Source organism: Nansenia antarctica (genome assembly GCF_963989245.1).
Source record: "Nansenia antarctica genome assembly, chromosome: 10".
NCBI lineage: Eukaryota > Metazoa > Chordata > Actinopteri > Argentiniformes > Microstomatidae > Nansenia > Nansenia antarctica.
The window spans coordinates 6532551-6560542 of record NC_137680.1 but is presented as its reverse complement, the minus strand read 5'-3'; the positions used below and the strand labels follow the sequence as shown (position 1 = coordinate 6560542).

General features: G+C 45.1%; 2 protein-coding genes across 2 annotated transcripts in view; both read left to right on the top strand.

Annotated features, from left to right (window-relative positions):
• Nucleotides 1-52: 52 nt before the first annotated feature.
• Nucleotides 53-17352, top strand: rprd2b (regulation of nuclear pre-mRNA domain containing 2b; the record flags this gene model as incomplete). The annotated part of the gene is made up of 11 exons (XM_080540576.1): nucleotides 53-233; nucleotides 8118-8247; nucleotides 9516-9721; nucleotides 9942-9994; nucleotides 11819-11945; nucleotides 12298-12473; nucleotides 12613-12895; nucleotides 13016-13324; nucleotides 14618-14797; nucleotides 15044-16377; nucleotides 16426-17352. The coding sequence occupies 11 exons, from the start codon at nucleotides 53-55 to the stop codon at nucleotides 17350-17352; spliced, it is 3906 nt and encodes a 1301-aa protein (XP_080396702.1).
• Nucleotides 17353-22237: 4885 nt separating this feature from the next.
• tars2 (threonyl-tRNA synthetase 2, mitochondrial) overlaps nucleotides 22238-27992 on the top strand; it is a 12241-nt gene continuing 6486 nt past the window's right edge. The window contains exons 1-6 of the mRNA XM_080540919.1: nucleotides 22238-22396; nucleotides 23382-23557; nucleotides 23928-24042; nucleotides 24457-24578; nucleotides 25184-25295; nucleotides 26173-26237. Coding sequence (XP_080397045.1) covers nucleotides 22304-22396; nucleotides 23382-23557; nucleotides 23928-24042; nucleotides 24457-24578; nucleotides 25184-25295; nucleotides 26173-26237 — 683 coding nt within the window. The 5' untranslated portion in view covers nucleotides 22238-22303. The remainder of the gene's footprint in view (nucleotides 22397-23381; nucleotides 23558-23927; nucleotides 24043-24456; nucleotides 24579-25183; nucleotides 25296-26172; nucleotides 26238-27992) is intronic.

Below are 27992 nucleotides of genomic sequence, written 5' to 3'. Positions count from 1 at the left end.
CGCCTCGCGGACATTCTGCACGTTCTGTTCTGCAGCCACACAGAGAGACATGATGGCGGCGGGGCCCGGAGCTGCTAGCGGCCACGGCGGGGCTCTGGAGGCCACTCTGGACCGCCGGTTCCAGGGAGTGTCCAACACCATGGAGTCCATCCAGGGCCTGTCCACCTGGTGCATCGAAAACAAAAAGTATCACACCCTTATCGTTCGCTACTGGATGAAGTGGCTCAAGAAATGTGAGTAGCTAAACTGGTTAGCTTAATATGCTATTTGTCCCTGCATAGCGTCTTGTCTTTGATTCCAAAAAGAAGACAATTAGCCTAAGCTAAGAAAATAAATGTTTCGCTACATTATACAGTATTAATTATGTTGAAAGATTCCCCAAAAGTGAACTAGTTAGTTAGCTAGCTGGCTGCTATAAAACACTTTGCTTTAACTGACACTGCAAGTTCGCTTCGAAGCCTTTTGCGGTGCAGACATCCACACATTAGCTCGCTAGGTAAGATAGCTAGGAAGCTATAATAGCTAGGTAAGGTAGCTAGGAAGCTATAGCTGCTCGCTAGGTAGCTAGCTTGATGTGGTCAGTTTACTCTGGTTCCCCCAACTAGGCCAGGAAACCTTCAACCTCGTAGTCAAAACAGTCAAAACGAAAGCATACCCACGTCCTCCACACAAGACGGAATATATTATTGCTGACCCAATGTGACAGTTGTAATTAAACCATATTATAGCTACAGGTTGGTTGGTTGTGTAAGGCGATGTGTCATGGCCATGGTGGTGCCTGGTTGCAAACCTGGTCTTTTTTTGCCATCTGGTTTTATGTTTGGATACATTGCAATGAGAACTGTTAGCATGTTATTTGCATGTTTTGCAGAACATCCTGGCTGAGCAACAAACAAGTAGGCCAACTTTAGTGTCATAACGTGTGTGTGTGTGTGTGTGTGTGTGTGTGTGTGTGTGTGTGTGTGTGTGTGTGTGTGTGTGTGTGTGTGTGTGTGTGTGCGCGTGTGTGTGTGTGTGTGTGTGTGTGTGTGTGTGTGTGTGTGTGTGTGTGTGTGTGTGTTGCATTAGATCCCCTCTCTTATCTGTCCCTGACACACCAGCTCATTCAGATGCTGTAGGTAATAATGCTCTTGGAAATAATAATGACTTCATGGCAGTGAACTGGTATTTTTCAATGAATCTCTAATTTGATATATTGCCCTTCACCAGAAGCATGTCCATCTGCCCTAGAACCTGCAGTTGAACATTGCAGCATGCTCCCGTAGCAAATACACTACAATTAGCCTACACATTTCCCAGTGGTCCAACTCCTTTTTGTAGTATGATGTTGTAGTGACATAGGGACCTTAAGCTTCTCAACACTTATTTTACTGGATTCTGGTCTGTTAAGATTAGCAGAAGTGTTGTTTGGGTAGCCTATAGCCTACATTACGACTGGCAAGACGATTGTATTGTTTGGTGTCTGGTACTAAGACCCTGTCACCTCACTAAAGATCTTTTGACAGACAGTGGATGACGGTGTCAACTATTTGTGATGGGCATTACATAGATTTGTGTGGTTATCATGTGCTGGCAAAACAAAGGTGAATGATAGCAGTTTGTGCACCTTTACACACCATCTCAAATTGTGTGAAGTGGCTTAACTCTCCTTCTTCTGCACTGATTGCTGCTTTGAATGCCAAGGTATTTGTGACCTGCTTAGGCTAATTCTTTGACAAAAGTCCCAGGAGAGAAGGAGAGTAGCCACGTGTCAGGCTGATGCGCAGTGGTTGAGTACATTTACATTTAATTTTTTGGCATTTAGCAGACGCCTTATTCCAAAGCGACTTACAATCAATACATTTGAATACTAAGCATGTGAATCATCAGTCCACCATTCGTTGCAGGAAGAGTAATCCAGCTCAGGCTCGGGGCCATTGATAGAAGGAAAAACCTTCTCCTTTCACCTTCTTCTAAAACCCTATTTTTTTTTATTTTTTTTTTTATTTTTTTTTTACACTGGAGAAACTGAGAAACAGTACAAGGGGGGCAATAGAAGTTCTTAGGTACACAGTAGAGGGGAAAGCAGGTGTCTTTAGAAGACGTAGTGCTGAGGGGCAGAAGATGTCTCAGGAGGAGTCAGTCCTGTAGGCCCAGACCCCTGCTGATGCATCAGACCCGGGCCACACCGCCATACAGCTCCCATATTAACGGGTTAGAGCAGCCTTACAGCTCCCATATTAACGGGTTAGAGCAGCCATACAGCTCCCATATTAACGGGTTAGAGCAGCCATACAGCTCGTGTCTCACGTTGGCTGCCGCGACGCAACTGTTGGTAGTCGTATTGCCATCATACCAGCAACATACACTATTTTTTTAAATCAACACTTCCGCTATCTGATGAGTGAAAAAGTGTGTGGACATTGCCGTTTAAAAAAATATATATATATAAATACAAATAAATGAGAACTGTGTAAACACGTTCTATGACAAATCCAGACATGTCTAAACAAGTTTCTCTCTACTCAACACTTTCGCTATCTGTTTCCAATTAAAAGCTGTGTTGTTGGTACTATTATACTATAATGGGTATTGGTGAGGTGATTAGCCTCAAGAGTATTCTTGCTCTGAAAGTAGTTCCGCCACGCATACGCGCTGCTGAGGTAGAGCTTTCCAGTGTGTCCCAGGGGCCAGGTGTGCTTTTCCACACCAGTGTTCATATAGCCTATACCGTTTCAAGGAATATTAGCTAGGAATGCTCCGATTTATCGGCCACCGATTTAAATCGGCCGATTTCACTCCAAAGGACTCGATCGGTGATCGGCAAAAATGGCCGATCGCAAAAACCGTTTTTTTTTTTTTTTTTTTTCTTCCTGGGGAAGACAGATAACTGAACAGAAAACATAGGAGGACGTAACAGTATGTAAACCATGAAGGCCACGTTTATGATGTCTTTTATACAGCCATATCGACTGACTTGGGCTTCAGGCCCTAACTGGGTGATAGGCCAGACCTTTACTATGCCATAAAAATGGGTCTGCGTTTGCTTGGTGCCTAATGGATCAAAACTTTTGTCTAAAAAGCAAAAAATATGTAGGCTATCCAGTCAGTAGGCCTACAGTTATGTATTTAAAAAAAAATCGGTATCGGTATCGGTTGATCTTGAGGAAAAAAATCGGTGACCGGTATCGGCCCCAAAAATCCAGATCGGAGCATCCCTAATATTAGCAAAGAAAGTGACAACTGTTCTATGTGAACTCACGACCACTTGTGATTGTAGAGTGAATCTGTGGTCCCAACATCAGGCTGTCATCGCACAATAGCAAAATAACGTTGGGGGCCGTGTTGTTTGGTGGTTAGATGCTCCTTATGACATGGAACAAATCTGTTATCGGAAATCAAAATTAAAGTGTATTTCAGAATGAAGCTCCAAGAAATACAAGCTTGTAATTGGGGTTGCTTTCTTTCCAGCGTTGTATGTACATTCTCCTTTCAGAGTTATTTTTCCCATCACTGCTGTTTCCAATTCCATGGAATATGTGCCTATTATCGTTATTGTTTGCTCAATGTGTACATCATTGGATTTAGGTTATTTAAAAAGGCAGGTTTAGCCTTCAATCGGTTGAGGTTGCAATTCTAAAGATGAAGACTTGACAGTGCAATGGGAAAGGTGGCTGTCGTCATGGCGGGAGACTTCTTCCCAATTCTCCACCCTCTTCCCTGAAGTGTGCACATGTGCACTCCCCTGCATGGATTTACAATGAAAGCCTAGGATTGGTGTAAGAGGCAGAGCCATGCTTACACTAATCCTGTTCTCTTAAATCCATGTGGGGGTGCACAAGTGCACCCTTAAGGCAATAGGGTGCAGAATTGGGACAAAGTTCCAGTTGATTTTGAAAACTAAATCTGTGTGCAAATCTAATTTTGTGTAACGTTGATCTTCAGAAAGTTATGTTTTGACACTTGAGGTAGGCCATTGTGTCTTGTCCTTTCGTATTCATAAATGCATTAAAACTATGCTGGTTATTCCCCTTGTTTAGGCAATGTAAATATGATGGTATTTTACTTCCAAAGAACTCACTGCTCCAAGCATTTGTTTGGTTTGAGTGTAGGCCTGAGCATTTAGGCCAGTCAATTCTTGATTCTCTGTGCTTAGTTGTGTAATCACTGCTCACTGTTCAGCCTGCTTTTGCCTACCGGTACTTTTTTTTGCCTACTTTTGATGGTCTATTCTACTCTCTTGGGTGTTCGTACTGCAATGCTTTCATGAGGCAGTGGTAGGCCTAAAGCTGCTGTGTGCAGTGACATGTCCCTTTATGTGACCCGTCACCCCATTCTAATGCATCCTTCCTCACCTTGTCTTCCATGGAGTTATTTATCACTGATCTGACAGGACTGTAAAAGTGAATATGTGGTTTCCACTTTCCACTAGCTCCCATTAATCCAATCATGTCAGATATGTTTCAATGTCCTCCTAGAAGGACCAAGATATACATTTTTGAGAAGGGAGAGAAAGTTGTCTTACATTTACATTTTTGATATTTAGTAGACGCTTTTATCCAAAGTGACTTAACGACATGTATATTTGTCTAAAGTATAAGCAAATCATCTACTGGGTGGGTCTCCCATACACTCACTGTTGGGATAGTGGGGTTCAGAATGAAATGGAGGAACCCGAGGAGGAGACTCTCAAAGGAATAACGATAGCTGTATTTCCTGGCTAGGGCACGTCCCTACTGTACTGTTCCATCAATAGCACACAGAAGTCAGTTGTTGTTCATATGATCAGCGGGAGCATCATTTGTGGCAGGCACAATAAACACTTGGAGCCGAATCGCTCATCAGTTGATGGCTTTTGGCTTAACATGTAAGCGATTATGCTAATCATAATTTAGGCCTAATGTTTGAAAGAAATGATGACCCAACAACCTAAATCCCTGTACTGAGTATATCATTGGTTAGATGTTGTCTGCAAACTGCATTAATAAACATAGGCTACATTATGTTGATTGCTGCATATTAGTGATGCAACCTAGCCTATATTTATTGATTCATAACCCACCAATGTTTCAGTGTGGCCTATTTCAAGGGAAACTCAACTTCTTAACTATTTGTACGATTGACAGAAATGTCTCCAACCTACCTGTAGCTTACCAACTGCAGCTGGCACTAGGAGAACACCTGTTTTTTCTTACATGTAACTGACCAACCATAGTGAGGTGATATTGATATGATATCCTGATCTTGCTTGAATAGGCCTACCTTTAGTTTTTACTTTTAACCTAGTAAAACAATCAACTACTTTTAACTGCAATTGCCTGCAGTCCATCTTATACAGTTGTCCTGCACAATATACTGAAGGGGTGGACTTAGCGTGTGTGTGTGTGTGTCTCTGTGGCCTCTTTCACACCGGCAGTTCCGAACGCCGGTTCGCGTTCGCGTACCGAAAACCTCCGAACGTTGGCGATGTCTGGCGAACGATACACAGGTATGAACGCGGGCTCGTTCGCCAGACAGCGCCAACGTTCTGAGGTTTCGGTACGCGAACGCGAACCGGCGTTCGGAACTGCCGGTGTGTAAGCCCTGCCGGTGTGTAAGCCCTATCAGTGTGTCTCTGTGTGTGTGAGTCAATTAGCCTAACTGTACTGTACTGTAAAATGATTCCTCAACTTTCCAGTGCTGTTGATAATTTCTATGTTTTTGGCCTCTGTTTTATTACTCTAGGCCTATGTGAGAGTCAGTTTCCAACCAATCAGGTAGCGGTATTGCCCTACCTTCCCCTACCATCCTAGGTTCCGCAAATTCGCCACCGGGGAAGGCATGTTTCGCTCTCGTCTCGTCTATACACTAGGGGTGTAAATCACCAGCTTCATCACGATACGATATTATATCGATTTGTTTGTATGACGATACAATGTTTGACGATATCACAATGTCAGTCACGATACGATTTCGATTCGATTCGATTCAAGATCGATATGACGATATGATCGATATGACCCGATATCATATGCCAATCTAACACAATTATCAACTCACAAAAACAACTAGAATATTATTTGACCATTTTATTTGTGAGCTCTTCCAGGTATCCAGCATTTAAATCATATTGTATTATACAGTATTCTTCTGTTACAAAAAGAAAAATAGACCCGTTCACTAGTCTCACAAACAAGAGATATTCAGCTTTAAAACATTAATGTCCTATGAAACAAAACTGGAAGAACTTGTCCCCCCTTTTTTAAGGCAGGATTTTTGTAAACGTTCACTTTTTTACTGTCTCATAAACACAGTATTTTTAACAGTTAGAACTGAACCAAGGTCACCATTTAACCTACAGTATATTTGTGCAATAATAATAAATAATAATAAAATAATAATAAATAATAAGTGCAAATGCAGTACAGTGCAGTACATCTTATATACATTCTTCTTAACCAAAATAAGTTAAGTATATCCTCCAGTGTTATATAATAAGTATATCCTCCAGTGTTCTTCTTTGGGAGGTTTTTCTTCAAAAAAACCTAACTGATCAACATGTTCAGGAGACAAAACACTACGCTCTGAACGCAGGTCAGGATAATTTTTAATATAGGGCCATCCATCACACTTCCTCTAGGAAGCACTGATCTGATATGATGTGTTGATTGGTGAAAGGTAAGGCTATGCTTGGACAGTCATGTTAGATCACTGATTACGGGAGTAATGATTTATCAATAGATTTTATCAATAGGAATTTTGTTCAGGTTTATCCAATGAAATTGGACAAGCAAACCGGAGTAAAGTAAGTAAGGTCCAACCTGCAGCCTTTGCCCATTCATAAGACAGATGCTTTGTTACAGACCAGAGCATTGACCAATCACTGTCGGCTAGACTAGAGCATTGACCAATCACAGTCGGCCGTGGGCGGGCTTGGCAGTCGCAGCTAAAACCGCTTCGCTGTTCTCCGCCGCAGTCACAAAATGCAGAACACACAATGTGCAGCGCTCTTTGACTTTTCAATTTGCCGCTGCTAGTCGCGTGCTGCACGGAAATGGTGACAGTCACGCAGAATGTGCCATTTCAAAACAAAGGTGTATCTTTAAGATGACGATATAGATCGATATTTTTACATTGCATCGATGTAATCAGATCGTTAGTCAATGAATCGATGCATCGATGTGAATCGATGTATCGTTACACCCCTACTATACACTGCGGCTTCATTACCGGCTAAATATCGGCTAAAATTTTATAAAACCGATAAATACCGATAAACATTAATTTCCCATTATCGGGCCGATAAATATCGTGCATCCCTAGTTTCTATGCTTGTTTTGACAGATGTGACAGATCACACAGGTATCATAGGTGACGGACCTCATTATTAAGATACTGATAGATACTTGTCTTAGTTTTTCTCCAAACCCAACTGAGTAGACCCGGCGGAGGCGGTTAACTAGTGGCATTTGGTGGTTTGAGTTTTGTGTAGGGCCCAAAAGATTTTCTGATTGTTTTTTCAGTTTTTTTTTTCTGGTGGTTCTATCATTTTCTGTTTGCAATCAGTGAGAGAGAAATTAGGCCTAGACAATTGTGGCTGATCAGGCTACAAAATGTCATGTTCATCATTAATCATGAGGCCTACATCATTAATCAATAACAACGGTCTCTTGTCCTAACTTCTGTCAGACTCTATTTTTACCGGTTGGGTCTCGTTTCCTATCGTGTTTCAAGCAGGCTTCAATGGGCTTCCATAGATGTTCCTGATGTTGCTTTGAAGGGAGAATTCTCCAACTAACCTAATTCTGTCTGTAATCCACACACTTAGGCCATTAAAGCCATGGTCAATATGTTCATGAAATCACAAAACATTTCTTGATTGGTAAACCAAACCAGAATTGAGCCTGCTCCAGTTATCAAATTTGAATCCCCGAAGTCAAGATTCGGTTCAGACACTTGCACTGTAGTGCTTTGTGTGGTGAATTTATTAACTCTCACCAAATACTTGATCAATCTAGCCACTTGTGTTGGCAGATCTGAAGCAATGGGATAGGTTTGAACAGTATAGCAGAAGCTCCCCTAAACCAAGATATAGACAGTCACCCCACTGTCTAAGATCTAAACTCTAACCTGTATCTCTGTCTTCCTCCATCTCTTAGCTGACACCAATCACCGTCTGAACCTGTTCTACCTGGCAAATGATGTCATCCAGAACTGCAAAAGGAAAAATGCGATTGTCTATCGTCCAGCCTTCGCAGAGGTGCTCCCCAACGCTGCACTTCTGGTCAAGTGAGTGTATTCAGGGCCGCTTAGGTGGCGTAGCGGGTTAAGCGTTGACCATGTAACCGCAGGGTCCCCGGTTCGATTCCGGCCGGGGACATATCCTGCATGTCATCCCTCCTCTCTCTCTCACCCATCCTTCCTGTCTAAATCTCTACTGTATCTGTCAATAAAATGGGACAGCCCCACTCAGATTTTTTTTTTTTTTTAAAGAAAACCTGGCTGACACATTACCCTTTATGGCTCCTATGGATTTACCTGAATGCTATTCATCAACAGTGTTGCCACAGTTACTTTGAAAAAGTATTCTGATTACTGATTACTGATTACTCCTTTAAAAAGTAATCTAGTTACTTTACTGATTACTTGATTTTAAAAGTAACTAAGTTAGATTACTAGTTACTTTTTTAGTTACTATTGGCAGCTGCCTAGGCACCCGACCCCCCCCCCGCAACATAAAAATGAAAACTGGTTTTGCCAAAACTCACTTTATTTTAACAGTAACTTAAATTACATAATTAAACTTTAAACAATAACTTAAAACAACAAAATAAAGAGTCTTTCTTTGCCTCACCCAACATAAATACTTGTTTTTAAACAATAAAATAAATATAATCTTTATTTAACAGTAACTAGCAAGGAGTGGTTTCACAAAACCTAAAACCTACCCTGACCATTCAGATATGATCCTAATATAATCCTAATCCTAAACTGGGTGAGTCTTATCAATTTAGTTTATCAATGATCAACATTTATGTTCTTGTCATCCTTTGCTGACACAAACTCAAAATAATCCTTATATTTCCAGCTATTTAACGCATATCTCTGTTCTCGCTCCATTGTGTAGGCTACGCTTCTGTTTACACTGTGCAATCAGCGTGGTGATACACGTGAGCGATTCTGCTGCAATCTCGCGATAGTCGAGAGCCGTTTTTTGCGGGCATGGCCTTCCATAGTAACCTCGTGTTGAAAACGTGGGCACTGACGTCACTCCCCAAGACGCGAGAAATGTTTGTTTACTATCGAACATTACAAAGAAATACTGCATTTAGCCTAAGTTATGAGGTAGTAACGCAATAGTAACGCACAGCCACTTGAATAAGTAACTTTAATCCGATTACTGATTTGGAAATAGTATCGCGTTAGAATACTCGTTACTGGGAAAAGTATTCAGATTAGAGTATCGCGTTACTTAGTATCGCGTTACCGGCATCACTGTTCATCAAGTATCTTAAATGTAACCTCCCTGTTGACCTCTTGTCCTGTGTGGTTGTCAGAGATGGGAAGGTGCGTAAATCAGTGGAGAGGATCTTCACTATCTGGGAGGAGAGGAGTGTCTACCCTGAGGAGCTCATCTCCCAGCTCAAAATCAACCTAGTCAGGAAGGAGAGAGACCGGGAGAGGAGCAAGGAGAAGGAGAAAGAGATGGCGGTGGAGAGAGTGAAGGAGAAGGAGAAGGCGAAGGAGACCCCACCTACACCAGGTCAGTCACTCTTTGATGTTTCTCATACTCACTGACTCACTTCTTTTTTTTGCTCCATCACTTTATATCCTCCTGTCTTGCTCCCACACCCACTTGTTCTCATGCTTGCACTTTATATTTAGTTGAAATTGGAATGTAACATTATTACTGTGATGACTACAAATGTAACACACTACACATTTGTAACACAAATGTAACACACTACACTTTTTTTTTTCAGCCCCAGTCAACCCCAAAGCTGCCCTCAAGTCCAAGATAGTAGCTGATTTCATAGTAAGTGTCTTTTCTTCTTTTCTCTGTTCGAGGTTTAGTGTATGTAGGGTGTGCAGTAGGGATGCACGATATTATCGGCGCCGATAATTATCGGCCCGATATTGGGAAATTAATGTTATTAAATATTTATCGGTTTTATAAAATGTTAGCCGATATAGAGCCGATAATATGAAGCCGGAAACATTTCCGGTTCCGGTTGTCGCGCTCATGATGCTGCGCCTGCGTACAGCCATGCAGTCAATTGGTAAGCTAAGGTAAATAGATAGCCAATGTTAGCTAGTGCTAATGTTCACCATCTCTGTAGTCTGCTCTAAAATACGCAATCAAACAGTGCAGGCAACCCATGCTGTTCTGTGAATGAGACGAGCTATTGACTGATGGCTTTCTACTGCCAAATCATATTATTACAGCAAACATGTCGGTAGTTTGGCATCTGTTCTCTGAACAACAAGGAGAGGCTCATTCCGACATTAACTTCTGTTTTCGTTTTCGCGATTTCAAAATAAAAGCGCGAGCTAAGCGTTGTTGAAAATGAATGACACATCGCTAGTCAACTAACACAGCTTGTTTTGTGAGCCTGCTAACAATGTAAAGTAGTGTTCTAGTTAACTAGGTAACAATGTAAAGTAGTGTTCTAGTTAACTAGGTAACAATGTAAAGTAGTGTTCTAGTTAACTAGGTAACAATGTAAAGTAGTGTTCTAGTTAACTAGGTAACAATGTAAAGTAGTGTTCTAGTTAACTAGGTAACAATGTAAAGTAGTGTTCTAGTTAACTAGGTAACAATGTAAAGTAGTGTTATAGTTAACTAGGTAACAATGTAAAGTAGTGTTATAGTTAACTAGGTAACAATGTAAAGTACTGTTCTAGTTAACTAGGTAACAATGTAAAGTAGTGTTCTAGGTAACAATGTAAAGTAGTGTTATAGTTAACTAGGTAACAATGTAAAGTAGTGTTATAGTTAACTAAGTAGCAGTGGGGATTACTCACCCAATCCATGCATTGCAATAGTTTGGCTTGACTAGCGAGTGTGATGTGATTTTCAACAATGTTGAAATGTATTTCCTTTTTTTAAATAAATGAACATTTGAAGAGTCAGAAGTGTTCTCTTTGTTGTGTTAACAATAGTGATGTAAGTTAGATTTGATGAAATCACTATGGAATATTAAATCATCAATCTTTGCTCACTACATAGCCTTTCTTACCTTCAGGTGTGCATGAACTACAGGTTATATCAACTGTGAAATTATATCGGTTCTCGGCCACGAGAAGCGGGTAAACATCGGTTATCGGTATCGGTTGGAAAAAATGCATAGTGTGCAGATATCCTCTTAGTTGAAGGGCCACTTTACAAATAAAAAAAGCTTCCAAATCCAAATTTCCCTTCCAAATTTTTCTGTAGATCATAAGCTAGGTATCGCTAGTTTGAGGATTTTAACCCTGAGTGACGTGTTTGGGGGTGAACATGGTTTTGAAAAATATAAGGAGCTTTAGGAAGGAGTGTGCTTTCCGAATTAGCTACTGCCTGTTTTGTTTACATCCACAAGTACTGCACCAGATTATGTGAGGCTCAAAGAACTATGGATGTTATAGGACGTTTATCATTCCAATTATTACTTCCTGGTCCTATAAAAGGTTATTTTCTTACACACATTTATTTATATTCCCAGGCTATTTAGACAAGAAAAAGACCACTCAACCTGCTGTTGAGTCATGGTAACAATCAGTATAAATGTTCTCAATATGATCCCCCTCCTGTCTTTTACCCTTTCATGGCCCTATTCCCCCCTCTCTCTTTCTCTACTTCCACTCTCCCTCCCAACAGCCCCAGTCCTGCATAGAGCAGTTGTCTGGGTACAAGCGTGCGGTGGAGGAGGAGGAGCTGAGGGAGAACCAGTTAACCGCGCTCAGGGTGGACGTCTGCAGCACCGAGGCTCTCAAGAGACTCAAAGGTCAGGGATCATCCATCATGTCCTCCTATCTGTCCATCATCTCATGTCCTTGCCTCCTCTCCTTCCTCCTCTCCTCATGGGGGGGGGGGGGGGGGGGGTAGTGGTGGTCTAGTGGATAGTGAGTTGGACTTGTGATCGGAAGGTTGTGAGTTCAAATCCCGCCTGAAACCACACCACTACTAGTGTGCCCTTGAGTAAGGCACTTAGCCCTCAGTTACTCCAGGGGGAATGTCCCTGTAAGTCGTAATTGTAAGTCGCTTTGGATTAAAAGCGTCTGCTAAATGGCAAAATTATTTCAAAAAATATTAAATGTATGCACCTCACATCATCCCTCCCCCCTCTTGTCTCCAAGACAAAGCCGGAGGCAACAAGTTCGCCAAGGACTTTGAAGACGGCAGCCTGAAGCTTCAGGAGTTTGTGACCTTCCTGGAGACGCAGATGACCACAGGGCTCCCTCCACTGGAGGCTCTGGGTAATGCGGATGTCTTCTATGAGATGCAGTACAAGGAGGTCAAGATAGTGGCCAACGTGAGTAGCCTCATACAAGACGTGGGGTTTTCACGCCGAACGGTTTCATCGTTTGTGTCTCTCTGTTTTTTTTCTTTCGTTCTTATATGACCTTTATTCTTCTTTCATTTCTTCCCTCCCTCCCTCCCTTCCTCCCTAGGCCTACAACACCTTTGCCAATCGCGTGGCCAACCTCAAACGGAAGCTGGACGCCCTCAAGTCGACCCTTCCCGGGACCGAAGTCGACTCTCCCGTCCCCTCCCCCTCTGAGGATGCGCCCTCCCCGACTGGCTCTGATTCCCCCTTCCTCAGTCTGTTCGGGTTCGACCCCGACCTGGACGGGAAGTCGATGGACGACGGAGACGTAGTCAGGGAAGGGGACAACAGAGACGTGGAGGATATGGATCTGTCTGAAGAGGAGGCTGATCACACAGGTGTCATAGGTGAGTGGCCTGGTTCGGGCTGTGACATTAACTTATGGGTTGATCTAGATCCAGGTGACTTAAATGATGGGTATATATCCTATATGCAATAACCCCTCATCTCATCATTTTCCACTGTAGAGGAGAAGAAAGACAAGACGTCTTCCTCAAGCACCGTTTCCAAGGCAACCAAGCCCTCCCTCACAGGCCTCACATCATCAAAACAACCCACCCCTTTGGCCACGCCCACTAGAGTCTCCACTGAACCCTCCAGCCCCAAGAAGCCAGTGGCCTTGGCCCCCAGCCCAGCCACCACAGGGACTCCTCCCCCCCCGGCCATGAGCAGCCAGAGCTGTCCAGCCACGCCTCTGGGAATGAACCTGGCTAACGTGGACCTGGGGAAAATCAGCTCAATACTCAGCTCCATTACATCAGCTATGAAGAATACAGGTGTGTGTACTGTGTGTGTGTGTGTACTCTGTGTACTCTGTGTGTGTGTGTACTGTGTGTGTGTACTGTGTGTACTGTGTGTGTGTGTGTACTGTGTGTGTACTGTGTGTGTATTGTGTGTGTGTGTGTGTGGGGGGGGGGGGGTTGCGTGTGCGCGCACGTGTGCGTGTGTGTGTGTGTCTCTATGTGTGTGTGTGAGAGAGAGAGTGGAGGAGGCACAGTGCTTTACCATGCATGTGAGTGATTAGCACAAAGTAGAATTTAATGTGTAAAAGAACATTGGACCGAGTGACTGATAGATTTAGATGAAACTGGTTCAATCGACGGAGAGAGCGTGGAGAGAGAGCGTGGAGAGAGTCTCAACCCTCCGATTCCTGGGGGTGCACATACAGGATGACCTGTCCTGGAAGAACAACACAGCAGCCACCATCAAGAAGGCACAACAGCGGCTCTACTTCCTGAGAGTCCTCAGGAAGGAACACATCAAGCAGGAGATAATGGTGGCCTTCTACCGCGGCGCAGTGGAGAGCATCCTTACCTACTGCATCTGCAACTGGTTCTCCAGCTGCACAACCGCAGAGAGAAATGCGCTACAGAGAGTCGTGAGAACAGCCCAGAAGATCACCGGCGCCCCCCTCCCCTCTCTGGAAGAGCTGTACAACACACGCTGCCTCAGGAAGGCCTCCAAGATCTCCAGAGACCCAACCCACCCTGGGTACGAACACTTTGCCCGGCTGCCCTCGAAAAGGCGGTACAGGACCATGGCCGCAAGGACAAACAGACTGAAGCTCAGCTTCTACCCCAGGCCCATCCAGGCCCTGAACACAGCAAAGACCTAGGTTCTGGGCCCTGGACAGTCTGGACGGATTGATGGCAGCTGCTGGACTGAAAAAATCAGGTGTAGTGCTGAGGCACAAATGTGTACATTTCAAGCCTGCAAACTGCGACACTTTAAATGAATGTGCAATAACACTCTGTGCAATATGACAACCCTAGTCGTTTTATATGTACAGTATAGTATAGTGGATAGTGTACATAGCCTTTATTTATGTAAACTAGCTCCTTTCCCTTCTTGTTTTTTTTTTTTTTTTTTCTCTTTCCTAGCACCAGGGGAGCCACCCCTCCCAAATGTCGTTGTTTGGTACCTGTACTATAGCAATGACAATAAAGACCATTCATTCATTCATTCATTGAGTGGTGAATTGATGAGTGGTGGTGATTGATACACTGGCTTTTAATAATGTTGACACACTCATCCCATGTCTCTCTCTCCCCCCGTCCCTCCCCCCTTAGCTGCCAGCCCTACACCTCGGCCTTCTCCTGGAACTCCCACCACGCCCTCTGGCCAATCATCTGCCTCTAAACCCCCTGTCGGTCCCACCCCTCCCAGCCCAGCCCTGGCCAGCATCCTGTCACGAGTTGACATCACACCCGAAGGCATACTCAATGCTCTGACTAAGACGAACACACAGGGTGAGATGCACATGCACACGCACACGCACACACACACACACACGCACACACACGCACACACACACATACACACACACACACACACACTCTCCAGGACACTGGGCCACAGCGGCACCAAGGTGAGAGATGGATAGCTGAAGAGACAGAGTGGTGGATTATATCAATATTTATTATATCAAATAATGTTGCTGATGTAATTCTCTCCCGCTTCTCTCTCTCTCTCTCTCTCCCCCCCCCTCTCCTCAGGTCTGTCCTCTCTGCTGCATAGTGTGACTGGGAACTCCCCCGCCACTTCCACCACCCGAGCATCCCCAGAAACCACAGCAGCTAAGGGCCCCCCCACCCCCACCCCAACCACCCCCAAAACCAAACACCCCCTCCTGGGGAATAGCCTCAAACGTGACACGCCAGGGAAAGTGAGGGAATGGGGGAAAGAGAGAGATTGTTCCCCTCCTCCTCCTGCTCCTCCTCCTCTCCTCTCTGCCAAGGCTCCCTCCCCAGTCTCTCTCCCCAGTCTAGAGTCCAAGATCAACAGTTTCCTCCAGGGGAACCCGGGGTTCAGTCTGGGCCTCGGGGATGGCAGCCCTCTCCTGGGGGGCGACGGTGTGGACGGGACCCCGGTGAGGGACGAGAGCGGGGGCACCCCCACCCAGGACGAGATCATGGACACGCCGGGGGGGGCCTCTGACCCCCTAGGCCTCACCGCCGACCCCAAGACCCACAACCTCTCGCCTACATCCTACCGCAGCGACCCCTGGGACGCCGTCATCCAGCCGTCAAGCAGCGACAACGATCCATTCCTCTCCTCCTCCACCTCCTCCTCCTCCTCCTCTCGCCTCCAAGGTTACGGGTCTGGAAAGAAGACGGGGGCAGCAGGGGCAGGGAAAAGCGGAGCGAAGCCGAAGGAGGAAGAGTCGATGAAGATGAGGAAGATGTCGGGCGGTTCCTCCTCCTCCTCCCTCGCTGAGATGAAGGGAAATAGTAAGGCGAAGAAAGATGGACACGGCCATCAGGGGAAGGTTCACGGGAACGACAGATCAGCCGGAGAGAGGAGGTCCTCCGCAGGCTCCCGTAAGGCCAGCAGCGGCTCAGAGGAGGGAGGGGGGAGGGATGAGAAGGGAAGAGGAGGAGGAAGAGGGGAGGGCGGGTCTCCGGGCGGAGAGGGGGAGGAGGGGGGGCACTACCACCGTATCGAGACATTGGTGTCGCCCTGTTCAGAGGCAGCACCGATCCACACGCTGGGCTCCAACAACCAACAGTCCACCGGAGAGCGGATCCAGACGGTGGAGAGCATCCGTGTGATCGATCAGGGCATGCGGCGAGAGGAAGGGCCCGACAGCCAGCCCTTCGGGGGGGGGATGTGGTACGACGAGGGGGGTTACGAGGGGGGTTACCTCGAAGCTCAGCCCCCCTCCCCCCACAGCGGGGGGCCCCCGTCTCTGAACACCACTCAGGGAGGCTCTGATGACATGACCCCTCCCCCCATGGGTCCCCCCCATCCTCCACCACACCACCACCTCCTCCCCCCGCCTCATGCTCACCCTGCTCCCCACTCCCATCCTCACCCTCACCCTCACCCGCACCCTCACCCTCACCCTCACCCTCACCCTCACCCACACCCACACCCACACCCACACCCACACCCACACCCACACCCACTCCAGCTCCCTCACCCTCACCCTCACCTTCACCCCCACCCCCACCCCCAGTTCCAGATGCCCTACCGTGGGGAAAACCCCCAGACCCCTCCCGCACACCTCCACCAGCATCTCCTTCCTCCCTCCCCCTTCTTCAACACTCCTCCCCCGCCCATTCCTCGCCTCCCTTCCCCACCCATTTCACAGCTGCCTCCCCCGCCTCGCAACTTCCTGGCCCCTCCCTCGGCAGTCATGGTCGGTGGAGTTTTAGTCCCCGTAGACCGCCCCCTGCCCATGCCTCCCCCGATCAGACCAGAGGGGGGAGACAGAGGGGGTGGAGGGGGACCTCGGGGGGGTAAACAAGCAGGCCCCCCTCCTCTCATGTCGTCTCTACTCGGTGAGCCCCCCAAGCTGCCTCGCCCCGGCACTGTCAAAGAGCACTTTGCCCCTCGTCACGCACCCCCCCTCCATCGCCCGGGCACCCCCGGTGCTCCCCCTCCCTTACTGGGCAGAGTGAAGGAAGGCCTTAACCTCCTCCCCCCTCCACCCCACTCTCCTTCCTCCTCGTCTTCCTCTAACCCTCCCTCTCCCTCAGGCGACCCTCGTCCCCCCGCCCCTCCTCTGCAGAGGCCGCCGTCTAGCCCCCCGGGCCACCCCCGCAACCCCAACCCTCACCACCGGCCCTCTTCCCGCCTCTCCCTCCTGCGGTTGCCCTCCGCCAACCCCCGCCCCCCGATCCTCTCTGCCCCGATGCCCCAGAGACCCCTGCTGAGAGCTCGAGCCCCCCCCCCTCCCCAACTCAACCGAGACCCCCCCTCGTTCCGTGGGGGCGGCAAGCGTCCCGGCCCTCCTTTCGGAGGAGGGCAAAGGGGTCCCTTCTACCCCCCTAAAAGACCTTTCTTGCCCCCACGCTATTGAAGTGTTGACCCCCCCAAGGCAAGCTGAATGAGAAGCGCAAAGCCACACACCTACCTACCCTACCCAGGGAAGAGGATGTGTTGAGCCCTGCTGGTATGAACCCAGTTCAATCCTCACTCTTGTTAATCTTTCCTGTTCCAAACTTAAATGTAGTAAAGCTTATCACATTTAATCTCTGTGTAAACAAGCTGATCACACCTGTACACAAACCAGATAGTAATCTCAACAGAACACACCACAGCACAGTCCACAAGCCGGATGAAATGGGCTAACCGACCCTGATCTGCCTCCTCTTCCTCCCCATCCCTTCATTCCCAGGACCAGCAGTATTCACTCTTTCCCCACACGAGTGGAGGACTGTCAGAGAGAGAGAGAGAGAGAGAGAGAGAGAGAGTGGTGGTGAACTACAGAGATGACATAGCGAAAGAAACATCAGGTGGTTATCATATATATATATATGTATTTATATATAGAGAGAGAGAGAGTGTGAGCGAGAGAGAGAGGGGGGGGGGGGGGAGGCAGCGCTATGGATACGTGTAGTGTCATGAGGGTGGAATTCAATTGAACACAAAAAGTTATTTTCAATCCAATCATGTGTGTGTGTCGTCGTGTGACCTAACTACAACCATTTCTCAGTAGGCACGGGTTATCCAAAAAGAAGTTACTCACTTTCAATTATTTTTGAGTTTCCTGTTGTGAGGATAACCCCCAGTTTCCAATTCCTGTTTCCCTGAGTGTATCATATTGTAAATAATAACCTGGTTTCTCCTTCTCCTTCTAGAACTTTCCTCACTTTAAGTCTCTCTTTTCCTTAAGTATATTTCTATGCTTTTAAATGTATATAGACTGAAGGAGTTGGTTGTGTTGCACCTCTGTTGTTTGTGTAAGAGGACGATGATCATCGCCATCTCAGACTTCCATGCTTGGGAATGAAGCCTTAGCTTATAGTGACACAGACACATGCTGTCACACCCCCCCCTCTCTGCCTCCATCTCTCCATTCCATGAGAGAGAGGAGGACAGTGAAGACTCGTCGTGTGCTGGTGGTACATTAAGCTAGTAAAACGAGTGTTTAAAGTGAAGATGAGTCACGAAGACTCGGGTAGTCGAGGCAGGTGCTTCTTAGGTTTGAACTTTGACCCTGCTCTATCTACTACTAGGTCTCTCTACATGTACTGACTTTAATAAAATCCAGAGTTTCAACTCAACCAGGGGAGGGTACTTTCTTTGAAACGTCGTCGTCATGGGTAGATCCTGTCACAGTTGTCATAGCAACTGCGTGTTTTTTTTTTCTTTTAATTCTTTTTTCCCCCTCTTTTCATAAGGAAGATTTAAATGCTGAAATGTTTGGTGTGTTTTTTTGTTTGTTTTTTTCATATAACTGCTTACATCTTTCACAATGGCTTTGTTATTTTGGATTTTCTGCTGTTGTGTTTTTTTTGTTTTTTTGTCTTCTGTGTAGCTGTTAACCCCGTGTCAGATGAAAATATCCAAACGTATGCATGTGCAGCTGCTGTTTGAGCAGAAGAGATGGGAGGGATGGAGGGATTGGTTACCACACACTGTACTCTGTTCTTTCTCCATTTTTTGTTATTTTTTCTTTCATTACATGACTTCTTCTTTAACTTAGGTTACCCTCAGCTCATCCTACTTGCTATCCATTCTTTTCTTTTTTCTTTTCATCATCTTGCACCCTGTTCTTTAGACTCCTCCTACAATGCATCTGTCTCTCTCCGTCTTACCGTTTGTCTGACACTGTATTTCCTGAGTCCGCAACATTTTAAATGCCACCATTGAAGAGGTGATGCTGGAAGTGTAATTAACATTGATTACTCAATGACGTTTGTCAGTGTGTATGCTTTATTCTGAGAATGAAAAAAAAAACAATGTCGATTTTCAAATAGAATTCCTATCACAGTGTTCTCATCAGTTATGGGCTGTTCTGCTGCTGAATCAATGCGACAGATCTTCTACTTCCATTTCTGTATGACAGTATCGCCTGTGATGCTTCAGTGTGTGGTCAGACTCCTGATCATCAGCCACTACTAACAATTAACAGTTCAACTCAAGTCAGTGTTAGACTCCACTGTTTAGACCACCTACCTTTCTCTACTCAATCTGTAATTACACAGCTAGTCAACCGTGGATGGATTTATTTAAGAAGTCTCTGTAAATAACCGTACCATTTCATGTACTCTTTGAGTTTGCGAGACAATTTGTTTGAATACCTTTGTGTGAAAATGTTTCAGACTTGAGGAACCTGATGGTGTGTGTGTGTGTGTGTGTGTGTGTGTGTGTGTGTGTGTGTGTGTGTGAGACCACAGTGTAACGATGCATTCATCAAGGGGTTGTTGTCAACTGTTTTTTCTCTCTCTAGATTGCATTGATATTATTGTTATGATCATCAATGACACTATATCATTAAGCTTTGAGTGTCCAATCCTTTCAGGTGCTCAGATTTCTCTCTTCTCATTAGTTTCAATGGTACATTTTTTTCTTCTTCTCACTGTCAAGAGAGAACAGTACTATACACTTCTAGACAGACAGGCACTTAAAACAACCACACTTCATGGGCTCCTCCTACTACTTCCTGTGTTTTTATTTTTAAGCCTGCCACCAGTGATGTCATAGTAATAGAACCGAGGCTTCTCTCCAGTGTCTGTGTAGTCCAGTACATCGCTGTCACCCTCTCAGGTGTTTCTCCTCATGGATCACACACACTCTAGGTTTCCATTCTAGTTGAGTAAACACCCATGTTACCACATACACAGATATTTAAGTAATTTAGTCTACGTGCAAGTTAGTTTAAACTGTTGTCACTTACAAGTGTACACACATCCATCCAATACATACAGTATTGTGGGGTTAGCTAATTTGACCAGTGATCAAAAACCAATGAGAGCTTTACCGTTTTATTGTTTTTCTTTACCCAAGAACACACCCAACAGCACAGTTGTTCAATAGCACACATTCCAGAAAGGCCGAGTTTGTGACCCTATATCTCTGCATTGACATGGACATTGATATCTGTATTTGCCTGATAATCCTTGGTTGTACAGATCACATCATTGCACAGAGCTCTAGTCCTATGCGTTCCAACATTTGTTTTGTATTACACCCATATATCCCCTTGCCCATATCAATCCACTACATACGTACAGATGCACCTTGACTTCCAGTCTCACTGACTGGCATCGAAGGGTAACCTACCTACCGGTCAGCATGTTTCGGTGCATTATAACATTACTCTTATAACAACACGTTAATTAATTAATTAATTATGATCTCGACCACAGATTATGTCACCGTAATAGCAGGGGTGCATCTCATCTCGGTAGTCTACAGTGGCTTCCTCTCCTTACTCTCATTTTCACTGATCTGAGAGGACCAGGATAGGTGAAAGCAATAGTTTTTTTTTTTGCTGTCACCCCACCCAATTCATTACATATCAGTATGGATGGGTGACAGGATATGAAGGGTACTTCATACTAAGCTACTTTATTCTACTTGTGTACAAGTAGAACCACCATATTAATGCACGGGTATTAGTATGATTGGGTGACAAGGGTTTGATCCTGACGTTACAATGGTAGCATCCCAATATTGTCCTGTATTCCTCCTTGCTTTCTTCTCAAAATGCGTTGGAGGAGAAGATCCAAGGTTCCTCTGCTTAGATATTCTCCTCCAAGGCAAGCAGACTGAGAGGCTGCAAGGAATAAAAGGAAGGACTTGGCACGCAACCAATGTCTTGTATGCTTTACTCTTGTGTCCCCCCATCTGAGTGTCGGTTTTCAGTGACATTAGACAGGTGGCCCCTTGTCCCGATGGAAGTAGACGTACTGTAGCTCCCCCAAGTGGTCGGTTAATGGTAGTTCATCCCCCACACAAGCCATTCTCTGCGTCACATACAAAATAGCAGCTCTAAGATCATATTGTCTAAATATTTAAATTTTGTTTTTCCACGTTTGTACTGTAGCATATTAGCACTATGTAGGCATTTGAATATGGCATTCTTTCGAAGGTATATATTTGCCTTAATATTGAGTTACATTTTAACTTGGTATCCTGAACTTTACTTTACACGAGTCACAAGAGCTTGGAATGCATTCTTTTGCTACAAAGAACATAGACATTTACACGCTATTGATTAGTATTAATTGCATAATGCGCGCATGAAGGTGTTGCCTTGAGATTCGAATGCACGAGTCAGAACTCCCGAAAAAAGCATCCAAGAAGGATGCCCCCCCTAGTCTCAGCATGCAAACGCATCAATCCTGTCAACATTTCGTAAAGGCTATAATATACAAAACACAGTCAACTAAAAATAGCGACTCATGCGTGTCTTTCCATCTGTTATAGCATAGCCAAATAGGTTTGACTAGTAGTGCCATAATAACGGGAGGTTCCAGTTCCCATGGTATCCACGGTTGTCTCGCTCTTGATGCGGCCAATCACTAAACGGAAAAGTGTTGCTATAACAGAGTGTCCACCGGGTTGCGCCACCGTGGATCAATCATTGCAGGGCGCTGCACCGTTTCAGTGATCTGCTCATATTTGGATGGGGTTTATTTATGTCCTTAAATCTACAATAATACCGTCATGATAATTGTGCAAAAGTAAACACTTTTCGGCATGGCTTTGTTAAACAGAATAGGGTATTTTTGGTTTGCAAGAAAAGTCTAAATTAGTGCTTGAACACAATCGCTTCTTTCTGAAACTGTCCCATCCGTAGTGTGTGCTGATCAGTGAGCGCGCGAGCGTTCTGCTGTGGCACTCGTGAACGTGCGCGCTTCTTGTAGCGTCACAAGTTCCGCCCCTCTGTCCATTTCGACCAATCAACTGTTCCTTGGGTTTTATTCATTCTTCCGGTGTTATGGCGGCATGCATTGCAGGGGTTACATTGTAACATGTGATGATCGTGGAAGTGTGTCGGAATAACGGGAGATTTGAGGATGCTGGTGACATATGTGACAGTGCTCTTACGGTCGCCTGTCTGTCGAGCCTCAGTACACGCGGCGCTGCGCTCTCACAGGCGCTACGGCAAGGTGCGCACTTACTCTATGACCTCTTGTGACGTTAGAATTATAAGGTTCTATCTCCATTTTTGTCAAAATTGAGTTTTTTTTTACATAATCTGATCCATTAGGTGTTTATTAATGCCTGTGTGGTGTTATTTTTTAAAATGTTGACATTTTTGAGTTTGTAATTCATAAAACACAAAGGTTCCATCTCACAGAACATAATGCCTGGAATGTAAAAACTTTGACGCTCAATATCTCTGAACTGCCCTAAACGGAGATAGAACCTTATCATTCTAAGCTCACGATCTATCTACTGTAGGACATCTGCGTACAGTATGCAAAAATGTGCTCTAATTCTAAATGAGGGCTGTAGTATTTGTGTGGTCGCGTACTGATGTTGGCCTGTGTGTCTGATTGTGAATTAGAATGAATGAATGGTGTGGTTGTCCCTGATCTGCTGTGACAGCTCCTACAGTGTAGTGACCTATAGGCCTATGTGTGTGTTTTTACAAACCAAAGTCTTATATGTGTTTTTTTTAATGGTTGTACTTGCCTTATATCGTTATTGTTCGTAGTGTCATTTGGATACCCTAGGGTTAGGGTACTGGGGTTAGTTGATTGAGGTAGATAATGGTCCACACACCCCTCTTCCTATGTCAAAGGGTTAGGGTTAGGGTGGTCTCCTCATCTCTCTCTCTCAGTCTCTGTTAGTCATTGCTGGTTGTGTGATTTGTCCATTTAAAACGTTTTTTTAATATTGAATCTGTAGCAAATGTGTTGATTGTCATTGACCGCTTTCTCCTCTCTCCCTCTCCCCTGCTCTCTTTTTGTCTCACTCATCCTCCCTCATTTAATCTGTTAACCTCCATTCTTTCCTTTCACACACTCCTCCTCTTCCTCTCATACATTCATTCTTTCATTTATCCTGCCCTCCCCCAACGTTTCCCTCCCTCCCTCTCAATATCCTATTCCCCCCCCCTTCCCCTACTTCTCTCATCTCTAAGCGCAGGTGTCACCAGGTCTGTCTGAGCGTGTGCGAGTGTTTGAGTCTCTTGAGGAGAAGCGGGGGGACGAGAGGAGAGGTGGAGCCGCTGACCAGGGTCTCAGCATCCGATTGGCTGATGGCAGGACTGTGAAGGCCACCGCCGGGGTCACCTCACCCCTCAACATTGCCCAGAATGCACGGTAATTCCTGTCTGTTTGATCAGACTGTCTGTTTGTATGTATGGCCTCTTTAAAATACTTGCAAAAATGCATCTCTCCCCCCCCCTCCCTTCTGTCTTTTTTTGGAATCACAAATAGTTGGATAAGCATAACGTTAGCCTCATAGCATAATTGCCTAAGTCATAATTTGGTCAAATTAGAGTAACTCTACTCTCCTAACACTGCTGATTCACTGTGCATTATTGCCTATGATGCCATCAGCCTATCAGAATGCTTGTTTACAATCCAAAATCACTATCTGCCCAAGTCATCTCTTTGACAGGCATCTCTGACACTACATACAAAGATGTCGATGTTTCTCTGATGTTTTGCCCCCCCCTGCCGACTCTAGTGTAAAGGGAGTGTTGGTGAGCAGGGTGAATGGAGAGCTGTGGGATCTCTTACGCCCCCTAGAGGCCGACAGTGAAGTGCAGCTGCTGGGGTTCGACACAATGGAAGGCAAACAGGTACACACCTTGACCTACCGTGAGTTTAGAATTATAAGGTTCTATCTCCGTTTAGGGCAGTTCAGAGATATTGAGCGTCAAAGTTTTTACATTCCATTATGTTTTGTGAGATGGAACCTTTGTATTTGATAAATTACTAACAAATTTTTTTTTTTTGATAACACCACACAGGCATTAATAAACACCTAATGAATCAGATTATGTAAAAAACTAAATTTTGACAAAAATTGAGATAGAACCTTATAATTCTAACGTCACGATACTACTCACAGACTGTCAATCAATGGCTGCTTTGATATTTGTAGTGAAACATGCAATGGCTGCTCATTTTCTCTCGCTTTTTCTTTATTTTATCTCCCTATGCCCTTCTCCCTCCCTAATCTCTGTCTCTCTCTCTCTCACGCTCTCTCTCAGGCTGTATGGAGGACTGGAGCATGTGTCCTGGGGGGGGTGTTGGAGGGGGTCTTTGGGGCGGAGGTATGCAGAGAGGGAGTGTCGGAGGCGGGCCTCTACTGTGACCACCTGCTGCAGGACAGGTGAGAGACCTGCGCTCGCTGTCCTGAACCCTATTAAGACTATTAGAATGATTTGACTTCGCTTCACCGTGGCCCTCTGATCACCATATCGCTCATACCTGTTCAATCCTCTCAGAGCTTCGTGCCTGGAACGTAGAATATGGGCTGGAATATCTCAGAGAAGAACACACATGAAATATTTTGCGCTCACCAAGGCAACGGTTTAGAAAGGATGCGTGTGATGTTCAAACAGGACTCCCCTCACCTCTCATTCTGCTCCTTTGACCTCTGACCCCTGTCTCTCTCTCCCGCGAGCAGCGGGGAGGGGAATCTGCTCACTTTCATCCTTCACCTTTAACCTCTGTCCCTCTCTGTGAAGGTAGTGAGGAGGTGTCTCTGCTCACCTCTCATTCTTCACATTTAACCTCTGACCCCGCTAGTCTGAGAGTAGCAGAGAGGTGTGATCTGCATGATCTCTCGTTCCTGGCCTTTTGTCTGTCTGAGGGTCATATGAGAGGTGTTATGTGCTCACTCCACTCTTCCTCTCCCTCTTCCTCCCGACTCCCTCGGTTATGAGCCTATCATCGAGGAGGTTGTTAACCCCCGCCTGTTCCCCCCTCTCCTAGTGTCTCCCTCTCTCTGACGGAGGTGGAAGACAGGTGTAAGGCGGCAGCTGCCTCGAAGCTTCCGCTCTCCACACTGGAGCTCGACACACAAGAGGTCGCAGAGCTCTTCCAGGTCAGAGTTCACCCGGTCACCAATGTCTTATCTGTGATGTCACTGTAACTGCCCTGTGTTTTTCTGTGGGTTTTGAAACACTCCATGCCCGGTCCAGAAACAATCCCCAGCCCTTCCCCCTGTGGTGTTGGCAGATCTGAGGGAATCGGGGAGGTTCAAGCTAATATGGTAACGGCTGTTACCCGTTTAATTGACTTACTGCTTCCGTCTGATTTCTTCAGATCAGCAACACAGAATAAGCAGAATAAGTAGGAGTTATGGTGTTGGAACTTGAACACTTGATCTTTTCACTTCTTATATTTATTTTATTTATGACTCTTGCACTATGATGTTGGTTTGCACTGTCTTGTCCTGTCTTGCACATGTCCTGGTGTAAACCGTGCTCCACTGTCCCAAACCAAATTCCTAACATGTTTACATGTCATGGCAATAAAGTCTTCTGATTCTGATTCTGGGTTGTCTCTACATGGTTATATTTGTTGAACTTGACGATGTTAAAAAATACTTGATATATCTCAACCATCTGAGCGTCGTAGTGCATAATATTTGGTGTTGTTGTAGGTCTTGGCTTGACTTTCCTTTGTGCCAATCTACATCTGGTACTTGTAGCGGCATGCGCCGTGTAGCAACTGGTGTAATTGAGTGTTTACACATGTTCTCTTTTCTATGTGGTGCCTGTGATGTAAATCACCATTTAGGAATGTGTGAGGCTCAAGGTGTGTCCTCTGATACAATTACGTGGGTGTGTTTACTTCTGTGTTTCCCTCATGGCTATGGGATGGCGTTGTGTAAGAGCCTGTGGTTAAATCGTGTTGAATGAATAATGTCTCGTCTGGGTTTGAACTAAATAATAGTGTGTTTTGTTTTTCTGGTGCAGGACAGTAAGTTAAGACTCCAGCTGATTGAAGAGCAGATGAATGGTCCTACTGTCACAGTGTATAGGTATGTATGTATGGATGTGAGTCAGTGTATAGGTATGTATGTATGGATGTGAGTCAGTGTATAGGTATGGATGGATGGATGTGAGTCAGCGTATAGGTATGTATGGATGGATGTGAGTCAGTGTATAGGTATGGATGTATGGATGGATGTGAGTCAGCGTATAGGTATGTATGGATGGATGTGAGTCAGTGTATAGGTATGTATGTATGGATGTGAGTCAGTGTATAGGTATGGATGTATGGATGTGAGTCAGCGTATAGGTATGGATGTATGGATGTGAGTCAGTGTATAGGTATGGATGTATGGATGTGAGTCAGTGTATAGGTATGGATGTATGGATGTGAGTCAGCGTATAGGTATGTATGTATGGATGTGAGTCAGTGTATAGGTATGGATGTATGGATGTGAGTCAGTGTATAGGTATGGATGGATGTGAGTCAGTGTATAGGTATGGATGTATGGATGTGAGTCAGTGTATAGGTATGGATGGATGTGAGTCAGTGTATAGGTATGGATGTATGGATGTGAGTCAGTGTATAGGTATGGATGTATGGATGTGAGTCAGTGTATAGGTATGGATGTATGGATGTGAGTCAGCGTATAGGTATGTATGTATGGATGTGAGTCAGTGTATAGGTATGGATGTATGGATGTGAGTCAGTGTATAGGTATGGATGGATGTGAGTCAGTGTATAGGTATGGATGTATGGATGGATGTGAGTCAGTGTATAGTAGGGCTGGGCAAACGATCAACATTTCTTTTTCGATAATCACAAGAATTAACGATCAATTGTCGATTAATTGATAAGCTTTTTTTTCATTAAAACAACGCCTAGGGCAGAAATAACAAGCATGTTTTCCTTGGGGAAAAACGTTATTCTTGTATTCCTTCCAGGCATTCCATTTCACAAAGCATTTCGAAAGAAAAAAATATCTGCGAGCCATAACGTTAGATGTCCGAGCTTGCTCTGCTGGCTAACGTAGGGAACTTGTTGCATCAGGCCGTACTGCGTTGCGAAATTCAATGCGAAGGCAAATGCAAAGTTAATTTCTCACACATAACGTGGACAAACTAATTTCCACTCAATGTATTAATGATTATCGAGCAAAATATTTTGTGATCGACCAAGATCCTTATCAATCAATTATCGATCGTCGATAATTGATGCCCACCCCTAATAGGTATGTATGGATGTGAGTCAGTGTATAGGTATGGATGGATGTGAGTCAGTGTATAGGTATGGATGGATGGATGTGAGTCAAGTCCAAAAAAGTCAAGTCACTTTATTGTCCCATGACTGGGACCTTTGTTTTGGGCTTACACCACACTGCAGCCAAAAAAGAACAACAAACAGTACATGTTAAAACACAGACAGAAGGCAGCCCTGATTCAGACAAGAGTAGAAGTAAAACGATAAGTAAAATCTATCCAACATTCATCTGGTGCTGTTTAAAAGTTTAACTGAAACCGGAATAAAAATCATTTTTAAACCTGTTTAATCTAGAGCGGGGGACTCTAAACCTCCCCCCAGAGGGCAGTAGGTCAAACTCTGCATGGAGGACATGAGAGGGATTCGTGAGGGATTCTATTAGCCTGCCTTAGAGTAGCCTGTTCAAAAATAGACTGTAGGGATGAGTGGTCTTTCACCCCCATGATCTTCCATGCAGTCTGCATCAGCCGGACCAGTTTGGACTTAGTTGTACAGATAGGTTACCAAACCACGCTGTAATGCCGTATCTGATGAGACTCTCTAA